Genomic DNA, 24,842 nt, shown 5'->3' on the forward strand with positions numbered 1-24,842 from the left:
TATTTAGTACTAAATAAAATTTATTTATAAAATTTTTTGCATGAATGGGCTGTAAATCGCGAGATGAATCTAATGAGCCTACCTAATCTATGATCTGCAACAGTAATGCCACATTGACCATCCGCTAATAATGGATTAATTAGTATCATTAGATTCGTCTCGCAATTTACAACCCATCTGTGCAAAAAAAATTTATAAATAGACTTCATTTAGTACTTCAAATTAGCAAGATTCTTTCGATTTTTTTTAGTTTCAACTAAACGGGAGCCGATGAGCTCGCGAGGTTGGCATGTGGGGCCAGAATTAACGGGGCCCGCTGCTCAGTGAGACGTGTGAGAAAGTGGGTTGTTGGGAGCGCGCGACCGTGGTTGGGCTCATGGGTTGGGTTGGCACCTGATGCTCTCTCATCGCAAAGGAATATTCCGCATCAATCCTCTCTCCAAAAAGAAAAAAATTGTTCTTTTGCCGTGCTAGTGTCAAGCGCTCCTCTTTCCACATACACACGCACAAAAAAAAATACATTTCTGCTACAACACTATCTGCAACTATGGCACCAGAGTAAAACCCGTATGATCCGCAGGCTTTGCCTCTGAAGAGTGAAGACCCTGTTGCGAATTCAGACGTCCAGGTACAGCATGCTTGGCGTCTCCGAATGCTACAGCCTCGAATGCTAACAACAAGAACATCCTGAGGAGATCAACGGGACTGCAGTTCTTGAAGCAGAGGGCCGATCCTTTGAGCACCTAAGAACAAAGTATCAAGCAGCACCAGTGCTCCGACCTGAAGTTATAGGAGAAACAAAATGTTAAATCTCTTTCCCTTGCAAAACCGTGTCACTAGTTTGGGCGACCGTCTTCTTGAGATGAATTACCAGGCGGCCAGTGAAGACCAGGCGGTATCCCAGCCCTTCCTTTGCAGCCTGTCTGCGTTGCTGGTCGGTCCACCTGGAGGGAAGAGATTGCAAGCAATTTACTCCTTATATGTCATGCAGTAACTGTTATAGAATGCTGAAACACAGATGTTTTACTGCTTTATGTCGCAAGTGATGGGATAATTTTTATATAATGCTGAAACATATTTGGCATGATTTCAGAAAGGTTGGGGAAATAAGCCAAAAAAGCAATATCATGCTCAAGAACATGTGCAATATGGTGTAATCTGACCTGTCAGGTTTCAAGTTAGTAGCAAGCACATAGTACCTCAGTACAGTATTCTTTTACTAGCAACTGATTTCATTTTTATTCCAACAAAACAGCTTGAGTAGGCATTTTGGTCAAAATAAAACAGCTGACACAGCTCAGGCCACAGAACTTACCCAAAGAATTCAGAGACCCCTCCAATAGCAGCAAGCTTGAAAGGCTGGGAACCTTCCCTCTCAAAATCCTGAAGGTAAAGGAAGGCAAGATTTGATATATGTTCAAAAACAAGGCACAAGCATACGAAGGAATCAATGTGATATCTTTTTGTAAGGTGTTACCTCCTCTTCAGCAGCTTCCAGGCCTCCTTGAACCCAAAACAAATTTTCAAAACCAGCATTGTACAGCTGTTCACAAGCGGCGAGTGATCTGTCCACATTTTGGAGGAAATTGAAAGTTAAAACAAATCAATAATCATTAAAAAATCATGCAGAGAAGCTCTCGTTTATTCTGCAGTGGTTCTTAAATAACACATCTCCAGGCTACATGATTATGCAACACCAATAGCACAGATAACACGGAACCTTACACAGAGCAACGACAGGAAGAGTGATTAGGGCGAAAGCAACTTATCGACACAAATATAAGACTGCTAGCACAAATGGTTCAGGATGTAAAGATGCATGAGCTGATGTAAAAGGAAAACAATAGATGGCTTTCTATCCAATGATCCAGAAACACTGAAACACCAAGACATTATTCCAGAAAAGGCAATGAAGCATCCATTACTGAATGTGCTGTCCAAAAGGAAGCAAGCTGAAAATGTCTGCATGTGCTTTGGCTCACATGAATAACAATTCAAGCTTCAGAAGAGAATAAGAAATTACCTAAGTCCTTTCTGGCACACTAGTATTATATCTGTGTCTTTTGAAAACTTCTCCTCAACCTGCTGTACAAAGTTCCTAGCAATTTCATGTACGATCAGTCAAATCAATCATCCTGCTAGGATTGTAAAAGGATAATTCCTATTTCAGTTGATGTGAAGCATACTTATTGAATGACAATGTTGAGCTGCCACTCCACCAGCCACCTATGCAACAATCATGCTATAGTTTAGTCCATTGAAGTCTTCAATTCTTCAATAAGTAATCTAGAAAAGAAAAAAGCCATGTGGAAAGCTAGACAAGTTTGGACACAAGAGTTCGACACTGAGCAAGAGTCAGGACACAATTTGAAGGCAGATGGTAACTAGTGGCATACCCATTACGAAGTTGCTAACTTTCTTGCTAAGTCCGCCCAGATCAACCGATGTGTCCACGTCAAATATAGGAATCCAGGTAGAGCCTTTCACCCAGGCCTGCAACACACCAGTTTTGGCATTAAAAAGGATGAACAGAAAACAATATGCACCAGAAACAAGAGTTTTATATATTTCAAAATGATTGGCAGAAAGACAACCTTTTGACGCTCATTTGAGGGCCTGACATCCAAAAGGGCCTTGTCCGTCAGTTTGAACGTATAACCAGCTTCCCTAGGTGTAAGGGTTTTAATTTTCTGCTCCCTGATCTTCAGGCAGAGCATTCCACAGTCGTACAAGTAATCAGCAGCTCAGAATTTCAATATTGACATATCACCAAAGATTACATAGTTCCATGGTGCAGAATTCAAACACATATTGCATTTACACGATAACAAAGCAGGTAAAACCCAAAGAATTCAACAGCGCATTTTCGAACCAAGATATTTCAGAAGAAATTTGCACCATTGTCATCCTCAGTTGTTACAAGGGAATGAAGCAAACAAAATGAGCAGACAAGGTATTCCTAAGAGAGGTGAATGAATGAACCGCACCAGGGTCTCCCACCGCCTCCCGGCGGCGGCCTGCTCCTTGGTCTGCCTCAGCTCCTCGTCCTCTTCCCCCTCCTGACCCCCTCCGACCACCGCCCCCATCCTCACCACCCCGCTCCATCTCTGCACGCACAAAACGGCGTGCCTCAGGAGGGAACAGAGCAGAGAGCACAGCAAACGAGGAGGATGCTCAAGTAGAAAGCCCGCACCTTTGAAGGTAGGAGAACAGGACGGAGACCTCGGGGGCGGGAGTCGGAACGCGCCACGACCGGGGAGGTGAAGACGCCGGCGAACCGGTGGGCGAGGCCGAGAGGTGGCGCTGCCATTTTTGCTGTTGCTGCTTCCAATCCAGGCACGGGCTTTAGCTTTCGGGCGTTATCTCCGTAGCGTTTGCAATTGGTCAAGGAGATTGCGAACTTCTGCAACTGCAGACCGGTGGGACCTGGAGCCCTGCACTGGAAGTCTGAAAACGTTAAACTCTAGCACGGCTGGATAAAGCACAAGGGCTATCCGCCTATCCGGCCATGCGATTCTGGGTAGAAATGAACGCCCAACAATTCACCCTTCAACATCATATGCCCCTCAATAAAACACCGTTTGAGAACAATTCACTCTCTAACATCATAGTACTATGTTAGAGAACTTTGAGCGATCAGCGGCAAGCATACTCTAGAAGACAACTAACACATATGTCCACACGGATCCAGTGTCCAGTACAGAATTCTTCTGAAACTGAAGGCGAAATTGCCCTCAATACAAGAACAGGCCTCGATACAGATACAGGGTACAGACATAATACAACAAACAGTGAAACCTCAACTTATGCTATATACGTCTTTGGCCGGATACATGAGGGGATTATATCTAATAAATAACTAAAAATTGTTGGGACGATCTGATGCTGATATTCATCGACAGTTAATCTGCAAAGCCCAATTGCCTTTGGAGGCTCAACTGTCAACTGGAGCTAATCACACGCAATGACCGTGCCTGATGATGTACGTACTCTACAGCCCCATGCCGATCTGGTGTTTTAATCTTCACATGAACAACTCTTTGGACAGTAGTTGCTGAACAAGGTACTGCCCTTCTGGTTCCTGGAGGTAGATTTTGTCATTCAGATAATTCTGTAGATTGTTGACAGCCTCGGACTGCATTTTGTTGCCTTGATCTTTCAGAGCTGGTAAAAAGCACCGCGATATCACATCCAGGATTTTCAGGAATTGTGATCCATATTTTTTGTGAAGTGCAAAACCGGCCATCTGAAAGAGCACAACAATTTCAGTTAACAACATGCACACAAAAGCTGTGGGTCTTCAAGTGCATTTTTACCTTGAGGAAAGCATGAAGGGCACACGCAGTGGCTGTGGTAGCTGGGAGAGCATTGAGGAACATCGCAAGCCACTTCCATCCCTCGGCTAAGCCGTGCGGATGACGTACACCTTTGATTTCAGTCTGTAAATGAAGTCGGGCAGTCATGTTTCTGCAATACATCAGTTTACCGGATAGATGAAGGTACAAATCAAGCATGCAACAATAATGTGTGAAAAGAATTGTACACACCTGAATCATTGCCGCATACATTTTGATGTATGCAACAATGTATGTTAAATAACTTTCAGTGCTCTCAAGCTGTCCATTTTCTTCTTGGTAACCTATCAATCTATAGTAATCTCTATTACGTGCTTGTGCCTACAAAATTACAGATATCATGAGAAAATCAAAAGCTTAGCATAGTACTCTAGAAAATTGTACATGACACAGCCTGGTGCATAACTCTACGCGCCCAATGCAGTGTTTTAAAAAACATTTTTAAACATCGTTTAATCTTGATTAAACGCTGAACGGTGGCCAAGCGTTGCGTTTAATCACAGTGTCGTTTAATCACAACACACATTTAATCATGTTCAATCTACGTTTAATCACAAAAAACTCTAAACCATAGGCAAGCGTTCGCCTAGCGTCTAGCGTTTTTTAAAACCTTGCCCCAATGGTTAAAGGTGCATTAGAAAAAAATCTGAGCATTGCTTATAACTTTTGGGTGTATTTCTTATCACATCTGATACAGGAGTTACAGAGGTCACTAGGATTTAAGTTCAGGCTTACATTCAAAGCATGCAGATGCTTTGGAACTGTGTATAGGCAAACTCTGTTGAACTCAGCTAGAAGATACTCCATTGCATCTGGTACCTGAGCAAGCAGACACATCAGATATGGTCATTAAAAGATTCAATGTTAATCTTGTTAAAAATACACCAACAGACTTCAAGGGTAGTATATTCAGAAAATGTCGGGTCGACCGATGTTGCCAATGTAGCCTATTCAGAAAATTTTAGGTTGACAGAATCTTGGTCAACTACAGTCTACAGTACAATATCAGTACGAAATTAACACCACGAAAGTAGCAATAATAATATGAATAATTACTAAGGCAGATTATATTTCGAGGACGGAGAGAAGAAACCTGGTTTGTGACTAATAGCATGACATATCCACATGCAAAGGCCAGGTTTCCAAAGGTTTTGTCCTTTGTATTTCTACTCTTGACAATTGAAATAATCTGCAAAGCAAACCAGGTCGGTTATGTGAGAATATAAATATTAACCAGAATTTCATTATATAAGAATAAGGATAAACCACAGGGTTATGAAACCTAGTTGATAACAAGGCCAAGATATCCCAAAGAGTAGATTTAGAAGATGTTTAAGACTTCAGGTCCTAATGGAAACTGAATGGAAGGTACACTCGACAGTAAAACAACCTTTGAAATAACTGAAGTTATATCACTAGCTTACTAGTCCCTCCAATTCAAAATACAAGCCATTTAAACTTGAGCAAAAGATAGAGAATGTGTGAAATGACCATGTGAATCATTGATCCTTCAGTAAGTATTTCGTAGTAATGACGGGAATAATTGCTCTATTACTCCAACCCTAGATGGGTGGGTATATATAGTTCCAATACATGGGCCTCTAGATGGGCCTTTATACAAATGGGCTCAATATACTCCAACACCCCCCCCGCAGTCTGAACTACCGGCGCAGCGGTGTTCAAGACTGGACAACAAGAAAGCTAACACCCCCCCCGCAGTCTGAACAACCGACGCAGCGGTGTTCAAGACTGGACAAGATGAGAGTACAAGTAGAGCACAAAAGGGCTAAAATCCCCCCCGCAGCCACAACTAGCCACCGGCTACGTTGAGGCTGGATCGAAACTCCGAGAAGGTCGACGAGGGCAGCCCCTTCGTGAAGATGTCAGCAAACTGGGAGGTAGTCGGGACATGGAGTACCCGAACATCGCCGATGGCGACTCTGTCGCGCACGAAGTGTAGCTCGATCTCCACATGCTTCGTCCGCTGATGCTGGACGGGGTTGGTGGAGAGATACACGGCGCTGACGTTGTCGCAGTAGACGAGAGTGCTCTTGGCGAGCGGGCTGTGGAGCTCCGCCAAGAGCTGTCGCAGCCAGGACGCCTCCGCCACGCCGTTAGCGACAGCCCGGTACTCCGCCTCGGCACTGGAGCGGGAGACAACCGGCTGCCGCTTGGACGACCAGGAGACCAGGTTGCCGCCCAGGAAGACGGCGTAGCCGGAGGTGGAGCGACGAGTGTCCGGGCAGCCAGCCCAGTCAGCGTCGGTGTAGACCACCAGCTCAGCAGAGGACGAGCGGTGAAGTACCAGGCCGAGGTCCACAGTGCCACGGACGTACCGGAGGAGACGCTTCAGCGCAGCAAGGTGGGACTCCCGGGGATCATGCATGTGGAGACAGACCTGCTGAACAGCGTAGGTGAGGTCCGGCCTGGTGAAGGTGAGGTACTGCAAAGCGCCGGTCAGACTCCGGTAGGCTGTAGGGTCAGCCACCGGATCACCCAGATCAGCAGATAGCTTCGCCTGAGTGTCGACTGGAGTGGAGCAGGGCTTGCAATCTGTCATCCCAGCTCGCTCCAGAATATCGAGGGCGTACTGCCGCTGGTGCAGAAGGATACCAGACGGGCAAGGCTCAACAGTGACGCCCAAGAAGTGGTGGAGCTGACCAAGATCCTTCATAGCAAACTCCTGCTGCAGAGAGGAGATGACACTCTGAAGCAACTGCTGACTGGAAGCTGTGAGCACAATGTCATCGACATATAGCAGCAGATATGCCGTCTCATCTCCACGGCGGTAGATGAAGAGAGACGTGTCAGACTTCGCCTCGGTGAACCCCAGTGTCAGCAAGAATGTGGCGAACCGAGAGTACCAAGCCCGTGGAGCCTGCTTCAGTCCATAGAGAGACTTGTTGAGCCGGCAGACCATATCCGGACGACTCGAGTCCACAAATCCCGCAGGCTGAGAGCAGTAAACAGTCTCTGACAAAGTGCCGTGAAGAAATGCATTCTTCACGTCCAGCTGGTGCACAGGCCAAGTGCGCGAGAGCGCAAGTGAGAGGACCGTGCGCACCGTAGCGGGCTTCACAACCGGGCTGAAAGTCTCATCATAGTCCACACCAGGCCGCTGAGTGAACCCCCGGAGAACCCAGCGAGCCTTGTAGCGCTCCAGTGTGCCGTCAGCCCGACGCTTATGCGTCCAGATCCACTTGCCAGTCACCACATTGCAACCAGACGGACGCGGCACGAGGTCCCATGTCTGGTTGGCAAGAAGAGCCGCGTACTTCTCTTCCATCGCGCGACGCCAGTGAGGATCCGCCAAGGCGTCGCGGACAGAGGAGGGTACCGGAGAGACCCGCGGCTCTCCCTCGGTGGCGGAGAGAGTCGCGGCCTGGGACGCCATCCGCCGAGTCACCATGGGATGGATATGTCGAGGATCCCGATGGATGACCGGCGGCACCTCCGGCTCTGCGCGAGGGGGAGCCGGAGGAGGCGGCGGCGGCGACTGCTCCGGTGTCGGCGTCGCAGGAGCCTCCGGAGCAGGAGCCGGAGCCGGTGTCGGCGCGGAACGACGCCGGTACACCTGCACCGGCTCAGCGTACCGCTGCGGCGCCGGGTTCGGCGCCGGACGACGCCGGTACACCTGCACCGGCTGAGCGTACCGCTCAGGTGCAGGGGAAGGCACCGGGGCCGCGCGAGGCGCAGCAGAAGACACCGGGTCCGTGCGCGGCACAACCGGAGGTCCGGGGGCCGCGCGTGGCTCGACCGCGGGCCCCGGGGCCGCGCTCGGCGCAGCAGGGATCACCGGAAGCGGTGCCGGTGCGCTGTGAAAACCTGCAGGAAAAGGACAGACAGGTAACGGTGGCTGAACCACCGGGTCAGTCGGAAACAGAGTCGCGAGCTCGGGATCAGGAGAAGGTGTGGAGGAGGTGGAGTAGGGGAAATCCGACTCGTCGAAGACGACGTGTCGGGAGATCAGAACGCGGCGAGAGGTGAGGTCAAAACATCGGTACCCCTTGTGGTCAGGGGAGTACCCAAGGAAAACACAACGAGTCGAGCGGGGCGCCAGCTTGTGAGAAGCGGTGGCGGAGGTGTTAGGGTAACACGCACACCCGAAGACCCGAAGGTGGTCGTAGCGAGGAGGGGTACCGAAAAGAGCGTGGTGTGGAGTGGAAGCAGGAGAAGCAGTGGACGGAAGGCGGTTGAGCAGGTAGGTGGCGGTGTGGAGGCTCTCAGCCCAGAAGCGCGGGGGGAGAGAAGCCTGGATCAGAAGGGTGCGCACGACGTCGTTCGTCGTGCGAAGCATCCGCTCAGCCTTGCCGTTCTGAGGAGAGGTATACGGACAAGACATACGCAGCTGAACACCCCGAGACAGGAAGAAAGACCGGGAGGTGGAGTTATCGAACTCCCGCCCGTTGTCACACTGGACGGCCTTAACGGTGAGGCCGAACTGAGTGGACACCCAGGCAAAGAAGTGGAGGAGGGTGGGGAAGGTCTCAGACTTAGCGCGCAAAGGGAAAGTCCAAGAGTAATGAGAGAAATCATCAACAATGACCAGATAATATCTATAGCCAGACATGCTGAGTACAGGAGATGTCCACAGGTCACAGTGAATGAGATCAAAAGCATGCGCAGCATGCGAAGAAGAAACAGAAAACGGAAGTCTAACATGACGACCTAACTGGCACGCATGACAGAGGTGCTCAGCAGGAGCCCTAGTACATGGAACATCGGTACTACGGCGAAGCTGAGCCAAAACGTCGCGGCCGGGGTGACCAAGCCGGCGGTGCCAGGTGGTGGAAGAAGGCGTCACGGCAAAAGCAGAAGACGAAGAAGCCGAAGACGAGGCAGCGGAAGCAGGAAGCCGAAGAGTGTAAAGGGGCCCCGGGCTGTCACATCGGAGAAGTGGACGCCGGGAAGCCGAATCCTTCACAGTAAGACCAGAAGAGTCAAATTCGATAGAACAGGAGTTGTCAGCAGTAAACTGGCGAATAGAAAGAAGGTTGTGAACCATTTGAGGAGCAACAAGAACATGAGGAAGACGAGGAGCAGAACCCACGGCGGTGACAGGAAGGCAAGACCCATCACCAACCATGATAGAAGAAGGATAAGAAGGGTGTGGGGGTCGGACAGAAGAGAGGATACCAGCATCGGGAGTGGTGTGGAACGAGGCGCCCGAGTCGGCGATCCACTCGGTGCTGGTCGGCGGCGTCAGTCCCATGGTGCTGAAGGACTGCGCCAGAGCGGCCTGGTCCCACCCCCCAGGCCAGGTCGGCTGCTGGCTGGGCTGAGCGGGCGGGGTCCAGGAAGGCGCGAAGAGTGGAGCAGCGCCAGTGAACATGTCCGCCGGCTGGAGCTGAGGACGAGGCCCCCCTCCCGGACCCTGGAACGGCCACATCGAGATGCGCCCTGACCATGGGTTGCTGAAGGATGGCCAGGGCGTACCTCCAGCAGCAGGGGTGGGAGCCGGAGCCGGAGCCAGTGTCGACACGCCGCCCCGACGGCCCCCACCGGTACCGGTGTTGCCAGAGGCAGGGCCACCAGTGCCACCACCACCACCACCCCGTCGCCGGCGACGTCCACGGCCCCCCCTCCTCCGGTCTGCCCAACGGGAGGAGTAACAGTGGAGGAGGTCGGTGGAGTAGCAACGAGCGCGGCGGGGGTGGGCGAGGACGATCCGGGCGCGAGACCCCTGGTGATCTCGAGGGCGAGGTCGTCCCAGACCTGCAGGAAGGTGGGGAAGGGCCTCTGGCGGGCGATCCAGCCCTTCAGGTGGTCGTAGGTGCTGCTCAGTCCCCGTAGGACATTGAGCACCAAGACTCGATCGGACACCGGATCCCCGAGGTCGTGGAGAGCATCGGCCATGCTCTTCATCCGCCGGCAGTACTCACCGACGGAGAGGTCCCCCTGCACGAAGGTACGGAAGGTGGCGTCGAGCTGGAGGGCGCGATACTCGGCGTTGCCGAGGAACTGTCCCTCGAGCGCCACCCAGGCCTGCCGCGCGGTGCCGCCGTGGGTCCGGACGAGGTCCTGAAGATCCAGGGAGATGGTCCCGAAGATCCAGGACAGAGCGACGCTGTCGAGGCGCAGCCACGTCACGTCCCGCGCCTCGATCGGCAAGTCGACGAGGACGTGGTCGTCGAGGGCGTAGCGGCGAAGGGTGAGGAGGACCTGGTCCCGCCAGCGGCCGTAGGAGGAGGACGCGGGGTCGAGGAGGACGGAGACCAAGGCCCTGATGTTCTGGACGCCGGCGGCCTGGAGGTGGAGCTGGGCGACCATGGGGTCGGTCGGGTCGTACCGGGGTCCAAAACCAGCGGGAGGGGGCTGGTGGGAGGAAGAAGCGCCATGCTCGGGGTCGACGGGAAAGCCGGAGGAGACGCGGAGGTAGCGCTCCGCCTCCGCGACCCGGAGTGCGAGTGCGTCGGCCGTGGCGCGCTCGCGCTCCCATGCGAGGGCTGCCACACGGACTCGCTCCTGGGCCGCCGAAGCCTCCGACTTGGCGGCGAGGAGGGCTGCGGCGAGAGCGGCGTCGGCCTGCTGCCCTCGGAGGGCGGCGGCGGAGAGCGGCGCATCCGCGGGCGCCATCCCGAGGCCGGACCACGCATGATCGGCGGCTGCTGCGGCGTGCTGTTTGCCAGCAACGATGGCGGCACGGTGGGCGTCCTGCGCTGCAGCCCACGCGGCGGCCTGCTCGACGGCGTGCGCGGCGGCCGTGGGCCCTGCGGGGCCCGCACCCGCGCCAGCAGAGGTCGCGGCGGGCGGAGGGCCCTGCTGGGCTGCAGGGGCGGCCGCAGGAGGCTGCTGGGCGGCAGGGGCGGCCGCAGGAGGCTGCTGGGCGGCGCTGGCGGCTGCTGGGCGGCGCTGGCGGCCACGGCAGCTCCCCAAGTGGCGGCGCCAGCACCCACGGCGGCGGGATCTGCGGCGGCGGCGTCCACGACGGCGGGATCTGCGGCGGCGGCGGCAGCACCCGGCGGCTGGAGGGAGGAAACCAGGGCGGCGGCTCGCGTGTGCCCAGCCTCCGCGTCCGCGCCAGCTGCTGCAGAGGAGGCGGCGCGGATCTGCGGGCAGGGGGCAGCAGCGGCCCAGGCAGAGGATCTCTGCGGCGGCTGCAGGGGAGGCGCGGCAGCAGAGGAAGAAGAGGTGAGGGGAGGGAAGGAGGAAGGGGGGAAGAGGGACGGCGCCGGGAGGGGCGGCGCCGGCGGCCGGCGGCCAGCCATGGAGGCCGGCGGCGGCGGCTGCAGGGTAGGGAGGAGAGAAAAAACTGGCTCTATACCATAATGACGGGAATAATTGCTCTATTACTCCAACCCTAGATGGGTGGGTATATATAGTTCCAATACATGGGCCTCTAGATGGGCCTTTATACAAATGGGCTCAATATACTCCAACACGTAGGTGGGAGTCATGGGAAACAAAGATGCTCATAAAAGAGCTCATTTATTAAAGCAACTAAGAAAAGACAAACAGGGAAGGAAAGATGGAAAAGTGGCTCAAAAGTGTAGTACAACTTATATTTCGTGAAGAGTGAGGACTGGGGAAAGCAGCTTATATTTTGGACCAGAGAGAGTAGCAGGTACAGATGCCTTATACCCACATAATTCAAAATGTTCGCTCTCGGTAATGTATGCTACAAGCTATGCAACAGAGGCTGTAAACTTGTAACCATGTAATAATGTAACAGATACAAGTCACTAAAAAACTTAATAATTCCAAAACATAGAACACTGACTATGGCACTATGCTGCTAATTTAATGGAAAATTATATGTCAAAATATAAAGTAGCTACCTTGTTTGCAAATAGAGAGCATGCGATCGGACGGGGACAATCTCGTCCATCTAAAGCTTTAATAAGCTCACTAGCCCTTGCTCTGCAACAAAATAATAAGCAATTGGGAAATCAAATTATGCTTGGATATTCTGAAAAGCAAGATCACTATCTTTTTCACATCGTGTGTAACAAATTATACTAAATAAAAGGAATTAGTGAAAAACAAAGCAGGAACAGAAACCATGGAAGTATGCTCATGCAATTGACAACACTAGGTCTAAGCAATATGCATCCACAGCTTTGAAGTGCCTATATGGCTATATGGAATTGAAATATGCTATAACCCGCATCAGATAAACGCCAAAGTGATTGAAAACAGGATGATACAAAACACAAAATGACTAAATCATTCTAGTGGCAACGTGATCAACTATACATGATAGTATTCTAGCCACAATGCAAGCAACGTTATTACAAGATTCCCAAGCATTATTGAGATTGACAACATTTAGTTACATGCATGTCAACCATCAAGCACATATTTGCATTGTCCTTTTGTGAAATAAAGCAGATCCGTACACCATTCAGTTACAGGAACAGCCATCTCTTGCAAGTAATAACACTGATCAACCACATGCCTGCTGCTGTCAACCAACTTTCAAGATAAGCAATATTCAGATCCAAACTGATTACAGACATTTCTGAATAGTGATAAAGATCTACTTCATCACTATTGAGCTGCAAGGCAAAAAAATTGCACATCTATACCTATTTCTAAAGCGAGTAAGGTTTCCACCTCAAATTTTGGTTTGGTCCGTCTTATGTTATTAACAGGTGGGCCTTAGTCCATCCTGTATGCGAGTCCAACTAGCCTTTTGTCAATCAAAATCCTAATTGAAACCCGGACAAATCAATCGGAATCATAATCGGAACCCGGAAAATCAATCGGAATCCTAATCGGATACCGGACAATCAATGTCTCGCATGATCACAACACAGCCTGTACATGGAGGGAACGAATACAAAGTTGGTGATATTATGTAGATCTATTATATTACCCATAGCAACGCACAGGCATTATGCTAGTAACACAAAACCATGACGCCTAACAAATTTAGTTTAACAACTTAGCCATCATAACGCGATGCAGGGTGATTAGAAGGGGCAAAAATGCGACACCCACCAAGTGTGAAATTAGTTTAAAGATTAATTTGACATTATTAAACTAACATTTAATCTTATGGTTCTTAAGTTTTATAATTTCCATAATAAACTCAGTTTGCAGTTATTACAATAGCGTAGCTTTCATGTAGTTTATGCAACCATACTCAAGCCAAGATATAGTAATGTACTAACCTGACACTGTCAGTGGTTGGCATAAGTTTACCTATGGATTTGGCAATTTGTCGGTCATATTTGCTGAATTCCTGCATGATATGATGTAAACCAAAGTACAGTTAGCAACATACTCATATATACATCAAATCGTAGGCCAGGGAAAAGTCGTTTCAACAAGTTATTCAAAATTGCAATTAAACATTAGAAGCTTCAGCGGGAAATAAAGACCTTGTTGAGATGAATGTTTTCTGGCACTTGATTGTGTACCAATGCACACCTCCGTGATTCCGCTTCTAATGCATATTTATCGGCAAAAACTTTGATACCTAGCATGAAAGAAAAAGTTATCACAATACTCTGCCATATAAATCATGATACAATAGAGAAGCAGTGTTTGGAAAATAGACAACATGCATAGATGATAATAAGCACTGCAGAATCATTAGCATGATTTATTTGATCCCATGAAAATGGGCCGCTAATATTACAAGCTTGCAATTTGGAGATTCCTTATCTTGTGGTTGGATCCTAGAATAGTACAAGGTATCACTGGTTTCAATGCATAACCCTATCATAAGTTATAAAATAAGGTCAAGTATGGTGAGGGAAAGGGCTGAAGATAGGCTTCACACAATAAAGACAACTTAAAGATGTCTGTTCATCTGATGTTTCCAAAATAGAAAGTTAGAAACATATGAATGGACTATCATATCATAGGCATATATGATTTAAAAAGTATAATTACAACTCTAATTTCTGTAACCAAGTGCCGACCCAACAGATACTTTTCTCCATACACAAATTGACATAGCAGAACTCTAGAACAGCTCCACATACAAAACTAGAACTATTTTGTTTGCAAGTTATTTCTTTAAATGCGAGGAGTACCTGCAATATTATTCTGAGAATTTTCACTAGATTGGGAAGCTGCTGCTTCCCTCAATTTGGCAGCCTCCTTTTCTGCAGCTTCCTTTTCCGCAGCTTCCTTTTGAGCAGCCTCAAATGCTGCTTTCCGTGCTTCAGCTGCTAATTTTGCAGCTTCCTTCTGCCTAGCCTGCGTCATTGTCGATGATCTTTGTTATCAGCTACAAACAGCCTTTAAGTGACTACCAGTGAAGTAAAGAAAATTTAGTGCCAAGAAAATCTCCAAAACAAAAGGCAACAGGAGTAGCTGAAGGGCGAAAAAACAAACACAGATATTACAATAATGGACTAAGCCTCAAAGATCATAAGCCCCCACATACTTAATCGTTTGTGTTTATGTACAGAGAAAAGATTGTGTGATCAACAAATCTGAGCAAACAGACCTCTGAATCTTGCCGGGCTCTTTCCTGCCTTAACTTTTCTTCCTTGATAGCTTGCTCTTTTCTTTTAGCTTCTTCAAGAGCTGCATCATCTCTTATTCGACGTTCTACAATCTGGGATTTCTGTTCATGATCCCTTTGGACCATAGACAAGTGTCTGTCGAGTACTTCTGCACTACAAGAAAGGAATAGGATAACATGATACTGAAGCTAATAGAAGATTGTCAAACTTTAAGGTGCCAGAGTTGCAGCTATACAACATAGCTGATTGCTTTTGTAATCCATCCTTTAGATTTCTCAGCTCCTCTTCAAGGAGCACAATACATGGCAGAATTTCCAGTCATCTTCTCCTCTTTTTATCTTATTGCCACTAATAAAATGGTATTATTTTCATAAATGAATGAACCATCTTTCCTAATGCAAGTATATCTTGAAGGCACTGTGGTTCTTTGCTTATTTATTTAATTCATGCACAAGCCTATTTGCAACCAGAGGGAGTATACTCTACGATATCAACTTATAAGTAAAATATAGTTATCTAAAATCCTAAAGAGCATAATCTGAAAATTTTATTTGAATCCGAAGAATGAATTGGAATGTTAAAATTTAAACAATGCAATAGGCACAGGTTCCACATCAATGTACAATGCTAAAAAAATAAAAAAACTGTATCATAAAACAGCAAAGAAATTTTATAAATTACACAACTACTGTAACCTGTACTTGAAAAAACAAATGGCACTAGTCCATAAAGTAATACATGACCTGATTATCAGGGATACAGTAATAGAAGAAGTATCAATGAAGCATTGAACTAAAAAATTTAGCAATATTATCAGCATGGATCCTTCAGTCGATCTAATAAAGATATTGTATAAGAGTTGTGCGCATAAGTATGGCTTGTCTTCAGATTGCGTAAGGAAGTGCACTGAATGCAAGTTCCAGGAACCATCTTAAAGCATGCCCTTTTCACTTCAGACCATAACGACATTTACTGTGAAGTAAGTGATGAGCTCGTTGCTGACAAAAAAACAGGCACTAACAAAAAGATAACCTGCTACTGTGCAGCTTACTTCGGATACATATACTAGAATAGCACTAGAAATGCTGTGTCTCAAATCTTGCTCAGTAAAACAGATACAATTTATCTATAGCATTCGTAAAGATATGAAATTGCAATGAAGTACATACATTCTTCTCTGGAAGTGTACATCTAGTCTTCTATCTATTTCTTTCCTTGATTCTGCATATTTCTGAAGTCGAGCAAACGCAGAAATTGTTCTCTGGATTTCATTTTGGTGGCATGCCTCCAATGCAGATAGCTTACTTCTGACTTCTTCCTGAAGAGCAAATTTCACACATGCTCAAGACAAGTGTTCAACAAGATAAACAATGGGCTCCGACAATAGTCCACCATGTTCAAGGAAAGAATGCAAGATAATGCTGTAACTGGTGGAATGACGTGCTTCAAAGGCGTCGCCTAGGCATCTGGGCGGACCCAGCTCACCTTGGGGAACTAGGCGACAAGGCATACACAGCTCACCTTGTCGCCTTTGAAACACTGGTGGAATGTTTTAATTCGCTGGAATAAAATAACTAATGTTGTTCTATCAAACAAGAAAAATATGTCAAAGTGAACCCAGTGCCTTGGCATGGTGTTTCATACTTCCAGAAGTAATATGGCATATTTTGCCTAGTTTGACAAGGTTTTTAAAAACCTGGACAAATTTTGAATACTCCGTAAACCAACAATTGTATCATACTTCCAGAAGTAGTATGGCATATTTTGCCTAGTTTGACATGGTTTTTAAAAAACCTGGACAAATTTTGTAATATTCCGTAAACCCAACAATTGTATGGTACTCGGTACAGGGATATCAGCATCTGCTAGAACAGTGATATAACATGGAGATGACCTAAACTAAGTAAAGTTTGCTTCCCTGCTATCTTTATTCTTGAATGTCAGTGTTTTCAGTTTGACATAAAAATAGTGCTATATTTGGCTTTCAAGAAAAAAAAAAGTGCTATATTTGAATATTATATTGAAATCGATAAAGAACCAACTAAGCTATTTTTCATACATATCATAATTCAATTTACATCTGAAACCTAGATGTGCGCTTCTATCCATCCATCCAAACATGCTACATTCAGGTTTCTGATGTACAATTTTCCAGATAAAAGTAAGACGAGCAATTGGAAAAACATAAAAAAAGAGCATGTGCAAGTATCCACATTATATATCTTGGATCAGTAAAGAATATTATCTAATGTGAAGCATAATCGGAACCATGTGAACCTAAGCTGCAATGATGACATAACAAAAATTCAATGGTTAATTACTAAAACATGCAGGTTTTACAAAAATGACTAGTTTGTACTTGAACTTTGAGATGATGCTCGCGTTCCAGCTCAAGAAGAATGCTCTTCTCTAGGTTCATTTTCTCCATTAAGAGGTACGGTGCAACCTGGCCACCTGATTCATCGTCTGAATCACTGTGAAGAAACAAAATGAATGTGACTAAGAAATTACACCATGCATAAAGTCACTAGGCAAGTTTCTGCGGTTTTGGAAAGACAAAAACACATGCTTCCAATGGGGTCCTCATATGCTTTGTAGATTATCCTAATAAGACAAAAGTTATATTTCTTACAATTATTCCCTCCTCCAGGTAATCTAGAAATCAGAACACATATTTCGTGGAAAATGCAGCTACATGTACCCAATTGCAGAACAAGCTTCACCTGGATTCAAGGTCATTGCACGAGAACCTTGCCCCTTTGGCCACAAGAGCATGGGACTCCCCATCACTAATATCGTGTTCATCATCTGAATCGTCTTCATCATCAACCCGCATCACAAAGGCCTTCTGTCTCGCACTGCCATCGCTAGCCCTAAACAAACAAAACTCGTCAAACCTCATGCGAAGGCAAAACACCAAATCCAAAGCAAAATAGGCAGGCGAGAGATACCAATCCGGCGGCTGCTTCAGGGGTGTGGGCTGCGCAGCCCGGCGGGTGGCGTCCAGCGCGTCGAGCTCCGCGAGGACGTCGCCGAGCGTCCAGCTCGGGCGCGGGTCGAGGGCCCTGGGGCACCGCAGCTCCACGCGCGCGAAGCCCCTGTGAGGACGAGACGGAGGAAGGTCAGTTGCGACGAACACCAACCGAAGCGAGGCAGCAGGGCGCGAAACCGGGGAGCGGGATTACATGGAGCTCGTCGCCGGCGATGTGGTGCTGGGCGTCCCGGGCCGTCTAGGGTTCCTCCTTGACTCCCTGCGCAGCTGCGCTCGCTGCGTGAGAAGTACGCCGGGCGCTTGTCCACAAGGGCAGAGGGCGCAGGGTGAATTCAAAAATAGAAAAGGAATCCAAGCGAATTGGACCAGGCTGGGAGATTGCGAGCGGTGACCAGTGCTGAGACCCAAAAAAAAAAAGTGCGCACGCTGCCGGAGGATCGAGGGATGTGAATTTACCGGCGATGATGTGGTGGGCAGTCGGAGTTTGATTGTGGCGTTCCCTAGAGTCAAGGTGTGGGTGGGGGGTGGGGGGTGGGGGGCGCAGCGGCGAGCAGAGCGAGGAAGACAGACGCGTCGGCGGGCGAACAGGAGCGGAGGCGAATCGACGGTGGGGAACGGAACGGCGGCGACAGACAGGACTACAGGAGGGATCGCCTGGAAACCTGGGAGACTGGCTGTTCGCCGCCGAGCGCCCGAGCCGAAGACTTTTTTTTTTTTTTTGAGGAAGTGTTGGGCTAGGACACTGGGCTCCACAGAACGGAATGGGCTAAGACACTGGGCCTTGGCATTTTTGCATAGTTAATGTTTTAGATTTTTTCCCTATTTTTTACAATTATCCTACACGGCTTCTAAAATATATCAGAGTGGGACATTTTCAAATAAGATGAAACCAGAGTTTGCTTGAGAAAAAGATTTATCTCCGGCCAACTTTTTACTTAGTAATTGTTACCTGTTTGGATCCTAGGAAATGTAATTGATTCAAGCTTACATTCCAATTTAAATTTAAATGAAAGTGTATTTAATGGAAACATATTCAGATGATATAGGTCTTGTTTGGATGAACATAGAATATTTCCCGGGAACCAAACTATAAATGGTGTTTCCGATTAATATGGACTTGGATAGATCACAAACATTGTGGTCATCAACATTGGATCCGGAAACATAAACCATTATATCATATTCACAAGAAAGCTGAAAACCACAATCAAGAGAAAGGAACACACTCGAGTCTCAATAGATGCAGGGTGCGGGACTGCACCGCGTAGGGCTCCACCATGCAAGGAACCGTTGTGTCAATTTTTCCTTTTTTTTTGGGGGGGGGGGGGGGGGGGTTGAGACAACTTCCTCTCAAAATGACTTTAATTTACCGCGAAGAATAAAAAAATGTTTTCACCTAGCTTCTATTTTTTGTCTCAACTTTCGTAATTTCTTCATACGAAATTCCTCGGTTTGTGCAAAACAGATAAAGCCGAAGTCGATACAAATCCTCCCCACTAAGTCCTTGTTCTGCTCCTCCGTGTGCAGTCCACTAGCTTGGTGTTTTATCTCAAGTGTCACTTCCAAACTATACCCGGTAGTAGCACCACTAAACATGTTTTAGCCTTTAAGTGCAGCTGGATTTTCATTACCCGCTAAAACCACTTGACAGCATGGAATCCTAAACACTACAAACATGTGCATGTGTGCGTCATTGTAGTTAGCCAACTTCAGTCCCCCTCCCATCACGTGGACGACCTTCTCCAAATTTCGCTGGTGAAAAGTCCGGCGAGCACGTTTTAATCATTGTACGATTTTTCTATCGCCTTGCAGGCTCCAACTCGCCACCAAGATTCCCCGTTCTCCTCTCCCCGCGCGCAGATGCGAGGTAGGAGAGCACCGGTCGATCCCATTCATTAACCGCGCCTCGTCACGCTCCCCCGCACGCAGCGACCAGCTGAGATTCCCCCCTCACGTGCGCATCCCCCCGCGCACCACGATGCCGCCGACCTCCCGCCGCGCCGCGCTGTGCCTCCTGCTCGTCCTCCTCGCCGCCGGCCACCGCGAGCCGCCGCGCGCGCGGGGGCCGTCACGCTGTCGACGTCGTCGCGGTGGGTCGTGGACCCGGCGGGGCGCCGCGTGAAGCTGGCCTGCGTGAACTGGCCGTCGCACCTGGAGCCCGTGGTGACCGAGGGCCTCGGGCGGCAGCCCGTGGGCGCCATCGCCGGGATGGTCGTGTCCCTGGGGTTCAACTGCGTCCGGCTCACGTACCCCATCGCGCTGGCGACCAACGCCTCGCTGTCGGCGCTCACCGTGCGGCAGTCCCTCCTGGCGCACGGCCTCGCCGAGACGGCCGGCGGCGTCGAGGTCAACAACCCCGGCTTCCTCGACCTCACGCTCATGGATTCGCTCAAGGCCGTGGTCAACGCCCTGGGGGAGAAGGACGTGCTGGTGATCCTGGACAACCACGTGAGCAGGCCGGGGTGGTGCTGCCGCAGCGACGACGGCAACGGCTTCTTCGGCGACCGGGACTTCGACCCCGACGTCTGGGTCGACGGGCTCGGCACCATGGCCACCATCTTCGCCGACGTGCCCAACGTCGTCGGGAAGAGCCTCCGGAACGAGCTCCGTGGCCCCAGGCAGAACCCCAAGGATTGGTACACGTAAGTTCGTACCAATCGATCGATCCCCAATGCAGATCTACGCGTCCATGGCTTACAAATCTGATGAGAACGAAACCGCACGGACGGCGGCGTGCCGGCCGCCGGCAGGTACATGCAGAGGGGCGCGGAGGCGGTGCACGCGGCGAACCCTCGGGCGCTCGTGATCATGGGCGGCCTGAGCTACGACTACGACCTGTCCTTCCTCGCGGCGAGGCAGGTGGAGGTCAGCTTCGCGGCGGAGGGTGTGACAGAGCCGCCGAGTTAAAACACTTAATTAAGTATAACCGCCATCATTCGACGCATTAGCTTAATTAAGTGTAGCTTGACAGGCTGTTTCCAACCCACAGGCCGATCGAAACACACCAGAAGTCCCGCACAAAGGCGAGCGCAGAGGGTACCAACATGATAAAATCTTACAAAATAGTAAATAATATTAAGACTTTTACAAAACAGTTTAAATTTAAAATTTACAAAAGAAAAGATAACAGCGGAAGAGAATCTAACTTACAGAGCATTTTTACTAGAGGATAAATAAAACGAACTAAATAAATCGAGAACTACCGAGACGTGAAGACAAGGCGCCACATTGAGCCCACCGATGAAAAGCCTAGTTAGTTCATATACCTGAAAATAGGGTAAACAACAAACCCTGAGCAACTAATACTCAGCAAGACTTACCCGACTATTGGGTATACTTAGCCCACATATCTAGACATGCACGGCCTTTGGCTAGTGGTTTGTTTTGCAGAAAGAGCGACTAAAGTAATTCCTTACTTTCACTATTTTAGCTTCAGGTTCTGTATAAATTAACTCTCATCTAATATTTGCATAGACCCACTATAGTAATCATGGTGATGCAAGCAAAAATTTATTCCATGTGCTCAATATTTTACATAAATATACATAACTCACATTCTAATATTTTGCTACGATGCAGCAAAGAGATCAATGCCTCATGACCGCGAGACACGGCGAATCGATCCAATTTAACCTTGCAAGGTGGACCTAACCAACACGGCACGCAAAAGCCCCGTCGGACCCCACGCACCGACCTTTCCTCTCCCCGCCTCGAACTACAGTAACCAGTCCAACGACATATGGTCAGCCGAGCTCAACGTGAGACCACCAAAAGTAAACATATGCATCCCGATTCTCCGCGACTACTCGACTCGCCCCAGAGTTGGGTGCGAGTTCCTGTACTTTCGAAGCAAAGCAGTACTCGGCTTACCAGTTTCGACTACCTCCTACTCCCGGCATGCGGTTAGTACAGTTCAATCCCCGATCAGCACTGCCACAACGACCGGTCCTTAATCGACTCAGACGGGGCTAAGACACTCAGGAACCCTGTCTTGCTGCCATACCTACACATCCTCCCCGCCCGGTCTCACATCTCCATATCATTTCAATCCATTTCTCAAATATTAAAGTATAAAGATAATAATGTATCTCGCGAGTAACCGGCAATTACACAGCTTCTAAAGTTTCCTGTGTCTCGCGAGTGACACGTAGTCACCCGACTTCTACCGGTCTTATTTAGCCTGGCACCGCTATCGACCTAGACATACTAGTAAAACTCAAGGGAACCTAGGGATCATGCTGCTAGGGTTCCAATCAATTCCTAATACGTAATGCACAAGTAATAGATAAAATATATACATAGTGAATCATAATTTAAATTAATAGGACATGCACCGGGGTTTGCCTGAGGGTAACATAAGTCAGTGCTAATATTATTTCCGGCCTTGGGCCCTTCCGACCATTGGGCCGGGTCTTCGGTTGCTTCAACAGTCCTTCCTTCTTCTGGAGATATCCGCCAAACACCGTCTTATGGGTCAACTCCACACCGCGTGTTTCCCGTCCACACGTGTGCCCCTAGCGTACCTAAATGAGGTGCAACGATGCATATGCATGAATGCATGAATAATACAGTAAAAAGTAAAGCAATACAAGCACAAGGTCGATATTGCCTAACTATAAACACTACATCGACGGAGGTTAATTAAACCTTACATGAATCTACACAAAGTTAACCCAACTGATTTTATATTTTTAGCATTCTCCTAACTCCAACTATGCATTATAAACTACAAAAATCACTTTATCTAGCACAACTAAAAGTACATAGTAAACATTTAGCATGGAGAAATAAAGCTAATAAATCTAATTTTACATTTACCACCGCTCAGACTTGAGACCAAAGATCCGGGGTATCCGAACAGATACCCGGAGTATCTGGACCTACTAACCCCGGAGTATCCGGACAAATGGCCGGATTGTCCGAACCCCGACCGGTCAGACCGTTATCTACGACCGGTCGGACCGGTCCTACTTGTCCTGGCCACACTACCGGTCAGACCGGTCCATTCGACCGGTCAGACCGGTCCTACCGAACTAAACCCCAGCTAAGTTACAGAACACTGGTACAACCTCCTAATTTAATTTAACATGATTTATCTTAATTATACTAACACCTGAAGAATCCACCAACACCTCCAACTATGTTTTCTAGGTCGAAAACTTTTATAGTGGGCTATCTATACATAAATTAAACTACTACCTAAGTTCCATAATTTTTAGACTAATAGATTTCCCGAAACTAATTAAACGAGTCTAAGCACCAATTAAAGTCTAGTAAGGCAAAAAGGTCATTTCATGAGATTTAATATTTTTCCCCTGAAGATTTAAATCTAAACATTCAAACAAAACTGACTTTGTATTTTTAGGATTTTTCCTTGATTTGTTACGCAATCTGCAAGTTTTCGCCAAATGAATAAAAGGGCTTCACCGGTCAGACCGGTTATTATAACCGGTCAGACCGGTCCTAGTCGAGCCATGGCGCAGGGTCATGGCCGGCGGCGTCCCGGGCGGCTCGGCGTCGGAATCCACGAAGGAAGGGTCGGGGAGGATGAGGAGCTCACCACGAACCCATTTTGGGGACTTGTTTGGGCGGAGGACGACTGGAGAGGCGGATCGACGATGAGGGGCGGAGCTACTGTCCATGGAGGCTTGGAGCTTCGATTCTCGCCAATTCGGCTGAGGAGAGGCTAGGCTGGAGGTTGGGGAAGGTGGAGGAGGTGGTGGGGAACTTCTATGTGCAAGGGATCGAAGCAAGGCGACCGGAGGGAGGTGATCGAAGTGAGGGGCGACTGTGGAACGAGCTCTGCTCGTCTCTGGCTCAACGAGGAAGAAAGAGAGTTGAGTGAAAGAAAATAAACACCGTGAGAAGATAATATTGAGTTGGAAGGGTCGGTTTGGCTCGGACGCGCGCGTGGGAGACGGGGAACGCCAACGAGGTGTGCGCCCGCGCGGCGCGCGACTTCGAGCGCCGCGGCGGGTTCCTCCTCGCGCGGGGCTTCCCGCTCTTCCTCAGCGAGTTCGGCGCCGACCTCCGCGGCGGCGACCTCAAGGGCAACCGCTACTTCCCGTGCGCCGCCGCCATGGCCGCCGAGCACGACCTGGACTGGGCCTACTGGGCGCTGCAGGGCAGCTACGCGCTGCGGCAGGGCGTCGCCGGGATGGACGAGGTCTACGGCGTCCTCGACTGGTCCTGGAGCAAGGCCCGCAACGAGACCGTGCTCCCCAGGATCCAGGCGTTGCAGCGCCCGATCCAAGGTCAGCTCAGTTGCGCCACGATGTCAGAGCGTTCCATGTTCCAATGGCATGTGCGCGTCGCCGAATGCGATGCCCGTGACGCATGGTCCTGACTTTTGACCGTTGGGCGCGTGCAGGGCCTGGCTACGGCGAGGCGCTGCCGTACACCGTGCTATTCCACCCGCTCACGGGGCTCTGCGCGGCGGCGGCGGCGGCGAATACTCTAGAGCTGCGCCCGTGCAACGAGACGGGCGCGTGGGCGTACGCGCCGCCGGCGTCGACGCTGGTCCTGACGGACGCCGCGGCGGCGGGGCTCCCGTGCCTGCGGGCCGAGGGGCGCGGCCTGCCCGCGCGGCTCGGCGCCAAGGCCTGCGGCGACGCGCTGTCGACATGGCGCCTCGCGTCGGACTCGGGGATGCACGTCGCCGTCGAGTCCCCGCCGGAGATTGGCGGCGGCGGCATGCTTTGCCTGGACGTGGGCGCGGACGGCAGGAGCATCGTGACCAACCCGTGCGCGTGCCTGCGCGGGGACGGGACGTGCGACCCGGAGCGCCAGTGGTTCAAGCTGGTCACGAGCACGAGGCGCGTCGCGCGGCGCAGGCCGCCGCCCACACGCTCGCCTAGTCGCCTGAATGGGACATGGCCGATGCTCGCTATTTTTGCCAATCGATTCAGTTACATGATCGTACCATGAACACGTAAGCACAAAAAATTTTAAAAGAAAAGGAATGAAAGAAGAGGGTGCACTTACCCTAAGAAATTAATAGTCACGTGCGATTTGTGTGTCGCTTTAGCTCTTCAGTCTTCATTTATCAAGGTCAGATTTGTGGTTGTTGAA

The 24,842-nt window shown here is 49.4% G+C and overlaps 3 protein-coding genes across 6 annotated transcripts; 1 reads left to right on the top strand and 2 right to left on the bottom strand.

Moving 5' to 3' along the window:
• Positions 1 to 404: 404 nt before the first annotated feature.
• Positions 405 to 3,444, bottom strand: LOC120656311 (rhodanese-like domain-containing protein 11, chloroplastic). The gene is made up of 10 exons (XM_039934363.1): positions 3,194 to 3,444; positions 2,988 to 3,107; positions 2,595 to 2,702; positions 2,397 to 2,493; positions 2,187 to 2,226; positions 2,024 to 2,098; positions 1,478 to 1,565; positions 1,316 to 1,383; positions 872 to 944; positions 405 to 780 (listed from the first exon to the last, which is right to left on the bottom strand). Exons 1-10 carry the CDS (start codon positions 3,308 to 3,310, stop codon positions 697 to 699), a joined length of 870 nt encoding a protein of 289 aa, XP_039790297.1. The 5' UTR covers positions 3,311 to 3,444; the 3' UTR covers positions 405 to 696.
• Positions 3,445 to 3,644: 200 nt separating this feature from the next.
• LOC120656310 (protein GLE1-like) lies at positions 3,645 to 18,459 on the bottom strand. 4 transcript variants are annotated; one of them, XM_039934361.1, is made up of 16 exons: positions 18,228 to 18,455; positions 17,965 to 18,038; positions 17,731 to 17,877; positions 17,503 to 17,652; positions 17,139 to 17,253; positions 15,949 to 16,097; positions 14,761 to 14,932; positions 14,342 to 14,507; positions 13,682 to 13,779; positions 13,472 to 13,542; positions 12,134 to 12,215; positions 5,449 to 5,544; positions 5,091 to 5,174; positions 4,548 to 4,676; positions 4,317 to 4,439; positions 3,645 to 4,246 (listed from the first exon to the last, which is right to left on the bottom strand). In XM_039934361.1, coding segments are annotated over exons 2-16 (1,806 nt in total). In that variant the 5' UTR covers positions 17,967 to 18,038; positions 18,228 to 18,455; the 3' UTR covers positions 3,645 to 4,024. The 4 variants fall into 4 exon arrangements, 3 of the variants coding, with proteins under 3 accessions (XP_039790295.1, XP_039790293.1, XP_039790294.1); XM_039934360.1 differs by having other exon boundaries at positions 3,778 to 4,246; positions 17,965 to 18,070; positions 18,228 to 18,457; XR_005667869.1 differs by having other exon boundaries at positions 4,317 to 4,467; positions 17,965 to 18,459.
• LOC120653608 (glycosyl hydrolase 5 family protein-like) lies at positions 17,965 to 24,779 on the top strand. The gene is made up of 7 exons (XM_039931315.1): positions 17,965 to 18,058; positions 19,584 to 19,609; positions 19,701 to 20,413; positions 20,522 to 20,655; positions 21,162 to 21,207; positions 23,658 to 24,025; positions 24,142 to 24,779. The coding sequence occupies exons 1-7, from the start codon at positions 17,965 to 17,967 to the stop codon at positions 24,696 to 24,698; spliced, it is 1,938 nt and encodes a 645-aa protein (XP_039787249.1). The 3' UTR covers positions 24,699 to 24,779.
• Positions 24,780 to 24,842: the final 63 nt, after the last annotated feature.

Source organism: Panicum virgatum, chromosome 1N (assembly GCF_016808335.1).
Source record: "Panicum virgatum strain AP13 chromosome 1N, P.virgatum_v5, whole genome shotgun sequence".
NCBI classification, from domain to species: Eukaryota; Viridiplantae; Streptophyta; class Magnoliopsida; order Poales; family Poaceae; genus Panicum; species Panicum virgatum.